Source organism: Hipposideros armiger, unplaced genomic scaffold, assembly GCF_001890085.2.
Source record: "Hipposideros armiger isolate ML-2016 unplaced genomic scaffold, ASM189008v1 scaffold_310, whole genome shotgun sequence".
Classification (NCBI taxonomy): Eukaryota; Metazoa; Chordata; class Mammalia; order Chiroptera; family Hipposideridae; genus Hipposideros; species Hipposideros armiger.
This window is the reverse complement of record NW_017731660.1, coordinates 554,829-561,034: the sequence shown is the minus strand read 5'-3', so window position 1 is coordinate 561,034 and position 6,206 is coordinate 554,829. Positions and strand designations below refer to the sequence as shown.

Here is a 6,206-nt window from a genome sequence, read left to right as displayed (position 1 = left end):
GCTGTAGAGGGCAGTGTCACTGGCCCTCATATGTGGGATCTGAACCGGGGCCCTCTGGCGTCCCAAGCCAGCTCTTAACCAACGCGCCACTTGGCAGGTCCCCCACTTCTTACTCTTTAAAAAGAACATTTCTCTTACATTTGCACCCCATTCCATTAGTTGCTAAAACCTCTAAGCATGACTGAAGCTTTCTCTGCTATCCAGGACTGCACAGCTCAGGGTCTTCGATCAAATTATGGATTCTCACTTCTCAGCCGGCAGCAGAAGGTACACGAGAATAGGCTGAGTTTGGAGCCCAGAACACGCCTGAGCAGAAGGGGTCTGACGGGGAGACGGGGGTTCTAGCTAACGGGAGCTCCATGCAACTAGAACGCAGTCACCAGGTTTCACCTTGCTCTGAAGGCGAGACAATTTGACAGCATAACAACTATTTTCTCACTTTGCTACTTAGAATGCATTCCCCAAGTCAGAACTATTAGCTCCAGGGCTTACACACCATGTGGCACCTGACGTTAGAATGTGCTAGCCACAGGCCACGCCAACCTCAATGGCACCAGCAGTGATCCTCCTTCCACCTTCCCTCGGCTGTGACCTGAAGCAGCATAGACATCCGTCACTGTGCTCTGATCAGCAGCAAGGCTGAGGAATCCACCTGCAGCCTCTCGGCCACCTGGTGTGTGGCCACTGGTCATACCCCCAGTTCACCTCTTAGGTGTGACGTCCCCCAATTTCTGAGTGATGCCTTCTGCATTAGCGCTCTGGGTCCTGGAGCCGTGGACATGGCGGCTCCTCCCCTCCCCCATGCGGGGCACCTAGGGGGAAGTGGAGCCCATTAACTCTGTCACCTCCTCACCTCGGCGGTGGCTGGCGTGAGCTCCGTCAGCAGGCGCCACATGCTCTGCTTCAGCTTTTTCATGTCCATCTTTTTGGCCGTCTTGGCATAATGGATTTCCATTCTGTTTACCTGCAAGAGGTATGTGACAGAGTAAAACTAAGCAGGAGAAAGAAACATTACCATTACCGCATTATAGAATGAGTCTGGAGTTCAAGTAAAGAAAGTGAGTTCAAACCACGGCATTAAAGCGCTTTCTTCAGACACGCGAACATACAGTCCCTCATTTCAACCTAATGTCTTCTTGGTCAAGTGCAATCTACAATAAGGGTCACCTGGAACTCCAGTGGGAAAGGAGGTAAGTGAACCTAATATATATGACAGCCTGTCACCTGCTCTGAAACAGACAGATGCTTAATACAGACAAGTTAATTGATTTCTGGAGCCAAACAGCTAGCCCCACCCAGTCGGCACAGGGCATGTTCTCTGTCTGCAGCCTGCCTCACATACTTCGTGTGACTGATTTATCATGACCGTCAGAGACATGGCTCATTGCACACAAACTGAACAAGCGTCAGTTCTTTCCCTATAGCCTATTTAACAATCAGGCTCTATGAGAGCAATGGGTTAAAATCGAGGAGAAAAACTCGAGCTCAGACCCATATGACTCTCAGCCAGGAGGAGAGGGACACAGGACCCTGGAGAACACTGCGAGATGACATTCTTGTTCCATCTTTACCTTCTGAGGCTCAACTACCAGGTCTGACTCCTTGTAACTGGTGATGTCTGGTCCTTGGACATCAGGTATGACATTGTTTTCCTGTGTTGCCTTGGGTGAACCGCAAGGAAAAGCTGAGAGCTCAGAGGTCCCAACTGGCCCCACAAATAAGTCATCCGACTCTTCATAATCACTGTCAGCAGCCTGGGCAAGGAAACAGCTGTTCAGGTCTGGCAGAAGTGGTGGGAGGGGCTTCGAGGAACCCCTGAAACAGACTCCACATGACACGGCAAGAACAGAGGATTCGTCACGCCAAGTCAGCCCAGGGTGGGCTTTGAGGAGCCGCTAGTTATCCTCCTAAGGGAGACATCTGTTAACTAAGCATCTAGAGTGAGAGTTAAACAGGACGCAGTCATCACAACAGCCAGTGTCCCCTGGACTTCTAACGAATACAGGGTTTCCTTTCCCGGCAGTAGGGGTCCTCTTGGGAGCTGGTGGGAAAGTCCTTCTTGGCCGAGCCCAGTGGGAACACACCAGTTTTGGGGGCGGGGCCCGGGAACGGGTTTACATTTAGCTCTCCCGGTGAGGCCTGTGCATGCTACAAGTCTGAGAAATTGGGCAGGTGGTCAGTCTGAGTTTTCAGTAAAATATAAAATCCCACCCCCTTCCAGGTGAATAAGCTCTTCTCCCAATTATCGCCCCTCTCCCCACGTGCAGGGCCCCAGAGGCGACCCAGTGTTCTCCCCTCTGTTGCGCCACTTGTATCTCAGGAGTGAAGGACTCGCTGGAGGGACACCAACATTGCCCAGTCTGGCCGGCACCTAATGATGGGAGCAGCGTTTGCGAGTCCACTGTGAGAACCAACACCCGAGCTACAGCCTGGTCTTCCAAGCCCCATCACGTTCACCATTTTCTCATGTCTATGTTTTGTCTCCCCGACCAAAGCATCAGCTCTCAGGGCAGGAGCTGCTCTTTTCCTTTGAAATCCCCAAAAGGGCAATCCTAGTACTTTGCACGGGCTAACAACTCCCCCCATGTGGACGGGGTTACTGAGAGTGTCTGCTCTCCCAGCTTAGAGGGTTAACATAACAGCAAGGCAGGCCATGCCCGCTGTTTCCTCAGCCCCGGGTCCCTGATGCCCAAGGCAGAGGAGCAGGAATGCACACGCCCTTGCCAAGGAGAATTTCCTACAGCCTCCTGCCTCACAGGAAAGGGTGTGGACAGAGCTGTCCCCTTACCTGTAACCCAGGGCAGAAGTTGGAGGTGTCGTTGGGGTTGTTGTAGTCATAGTCCCCAATCTCCTCATAATGTTCGGTCTCCTCCCTCTGGCCTCGGGCTGACCTAAGTAACTGGGTGAAGGCAAGAACAACTGCAGAGAGCAATTTTTAGAAAAGCAGCCGCAAGTAGGTTGGAGAAATCACCATAGATCCTCTGCTCAGTCTCCTAGAATTTGAGAGTTATAAGGGCCCCAAGAAGTCATCCAATGCAAGCAGCTCTCCAGCTCCGTCCAGGGCAAGCCCAGATCACAGGGCTCAGAGCCTCTACCTGCCCCGAGTGAACAGGAGCAGCTGGAGTTCAGTCCGCACACAATTTTATTTGAAAAAGTGTTCCTTCACTAACATCGAAACTGCCTACAGGTGCTTGAAAGTCAACTTGCTGCCTGCATGACTCTGATAGAACACTCCCTCCCTGAGTGGTGTAGCTCACAGGCAGCCTGTCCAACCCATGGCATTAACTGTCCCCACAGCGCGACAGCAGAAACAGCCAGCTCTTCTCCCTGTCATCACTACTTTGGGGTGCCTGCTGACCACAGCCCTTTAGGTATTTGCAGGCCCTCACACCACTGACTAGGTGTGTGTCTTTGGGGTAAATAAATGGGATTAAAGCTGTGTACACTTTATACATTCAATATTTTAATGCAACTATACACTCCAAATGCAGCCCCTTTCAAAACTCAATGTTTTTATAATACAAATCCAAATGTAATAGTAAGCAATAGACAATAATTGAGTTAAGAAAGGCCCAGGGGCGGCTGGTTAGCTCAGGTGGTTAGAGCGCAGGCTCATAACACCAAGGTTGCCGGTTCGATTCCCACATGGGCCACGGAGCTGCGCCCTGCACAAGTAGATTGAAAGAACTACTTGACTTGGAGCTGACGGGTCCTGGAAAAACACAATAAAATTTCTTTAAAAAAAAAACAACAACACACATTGTCTCCCACTGTTCCTCACGCTAGTTTCTAAACGCCCTGGGCACACTCTAAGTTGTCCAGCACCCACAAGGAGGGATCAGAAAGGGTACGTGAGCTGCTCCTGTCTGGCTGGTTGCTATCAGAACCCCCATTAAGATATTAGCGCCGGCTGAGTGGCGCGATGGTTAAGAACTGGCTTGGGATGCCAGAGGGCCCCGGTTCGGATCCCACATATGAGGACCAGTGACACTGCCCTCTGCAGCTAAGATGCTGAACAACAGCTCAACCTGGAGCTGGGCTGCCCTGAGTCGCCGGCGACGGCGTAGGCTGCAGCCCCTGTGGCAGTGGGTTGCCATGGGCTACCGTATGTAGCCAGCAGCCAGCGTGAGCGGCCAGCAGCTGCAGTGAGCGGCCGTCCAGAAGCCGGCGACTAATCTGCCTCGCCCGGGAAGAGCGCAATGATGGTGCCAACTTGGGCCAGTGAAGCAACATCCTCCACAACCAGACTGAAGAACAAAACGACAGCAACTTGTCTGTTCCCCTGTCCCGAATTCCCCAGCACTGTTTCCATCCCCCCAATTCCCCAATAAAAATCTTTAAAAAAAAAAGATATTAAACTGCTGGCTGGTTGATCAGTAGAGTCTCCAGCCAGAATGTTCACTGTCCGACATTCACTGTCCAGCATTTACCACATGTGCCAGTGTCTCTGCTGGAAGGGCGTGGGATCGTGGTGCCTGTGCCTACCACATGTGGGGAAATTTGTTTCTGTGGGTAATCAGAAGCAGCTCGAGGCTAGGCCTGGCCCGGTGGGCAAGTCCTGCCACCCTCTCAACTCCCTGCAGCCTGGCTCTGCTCCTCAGCCTCAGGGCTTCAATTCCTGAGTAGAGAATTTGCTGCCAGCATCTAACCAATAGAGACAGTAGCCATAATTGCTAATACCGTGGCAACTTTGTATCTCTGTAGTTTTATTCTTTTTATAAATTACAGTATAACTGACATAAAATAGTATATAGTATTAGTTGTTTCTGCATTTTTAAGAGTACAGTTGACCTTTGAACAACACGGGGTGGAACTGTGTGGGTCTACTTACATGTGAATTTTTGTTTCTTTTTTAAAAATTTTATTGGGGAACAGCCATGGTACACATTGCTTTTCATGCTACAATGGCATAGTTGACTCTTTGTTTTTCCAGGACCCATCAGGTCCAAGTCAAGTAGTTGCTTCAATCTAGTTGTGGAGGGTGCAAATCAGCGGCCCATGTGGGGATCGAACCAGTGACGTTGGTGTTATGAGCCTGCATTCTAACCAACTGAGCAAACCGGCCGCCCCAATTTTTTTCCAATAAATACTGTAAATGTCTTTTCTCTTATGATTTTCTTAATTTTCTTTTCTCTAGCTTACTCTGTTGTAAGAAGACAGTATATAATACACATAACATACAAAATGTGTGTTAATCAATTATTTATATTATCAGTAAGGCTTCAGGTAGGCTACCAGTAGTTAAGTTTTTGGGGAGTTAAAAGTTATACTGTGCTGGGTGGGAGAACACTGCCCTAACCCCCACACTGTTCAAGGGTCAACTATATTTCTGTTAAGTGAGCAGTATTACTTAGAAAGAAAATTATATCAGGGTTGGTTTCTAAAAACAGAATGTGAGATATCAGTGAACTCAGGGAACTGTATACATGTCATTAAGACCTGTGGAGAAACAGGCAAAATAAGGATAAGGAAACTGTAAACTATTTGACACCAAAGACTAAAAGAACCAGGAATGCAAATGAGCAGAGGGTTCCGATCAGACAAAACCTGCCATGAACCACTGCCTGGTCACCCTGGTGACAGGGATGTGCATGTGCTCCTAGCATCCCAGCAGAGCCACAGGCAAAGGCTGTGAATAGTGACTGACTGGGGTGCAGCACTGGGCAGTCTCGAGTGCTCATCCTAACAGTCGCAGGAGGAGCCCGCCGGCTCTGTGGTCAGGTGCTTGGCACCTCTATTGCCCCAAGGTCACAGTGGGCTCCGGTCTACATCTGGATCGTGAGAAAGGCGACGTGGGCTCTGGTCTACACCTGGGTCGTGAGGGAGGCCATGTGGGCTAAAGAAAGCATCTGGCTAGTGAATCTACAGCTTCAGTGAGAAAGTGAGAGAATCAAGAAACAACTAACAACTATACAAACCTCAACAAAAGACTTTATCCCCCTAGCATATCAGCACGTGGGCCTGTGGCCAGCCTTCTAGCCCCACTGGTGAGGCATTTCCAAATCGAAAGGGTTCACCCATCCTATGAGCCATCCTATGAGCTTTTCTCTTTAGCTCAGCCTTACCCCGACCTCCTGGTAACTCCCCTTGGCTCACACACACTCCTCCAAGGAGAGGAGGCACAGCCTCAGTCACACTACCAGCCACTTGACAGCTCTGATGCTGAAAACAGGCTCGACGACAACAGCAGCCTCAAAGAACCGAGG

The 6,206-nt window shown here is 50.1% G+C and overlaps 1 protein-coding gene across 2 annotated transcripts in view; it reads right to left on the bottom strand.

The window, feature by feature from the left end:
* NCAPH (non-SMC condensin I complex subunit H) overlaps positions 1–6,206 on the bottom strand; it is a 28,835-nt gene that overhangs the window by 5,281 nt on the left and 17,348 nt on the right. For both annotated transcript variants that reach the window (XM_019659998.1, XM_019659999.1), the window contains 3 exons: positions 2,789–2,899; positions 1,572–1,754; positions 854–964 (listed from right to left, as the gene is read on the bottom strand). In XM_019659998.1, the coding sequence (XP_019515543.1) occupies positions 854–964; positions 1,572–1,754; positions 2,789–2,899 (405 nt within the window). The remainder of the gene's footprint in view (positions 1–853; positions 965–1,571; positions 1,755–2,788; positions 2,900–6,206) is intronic.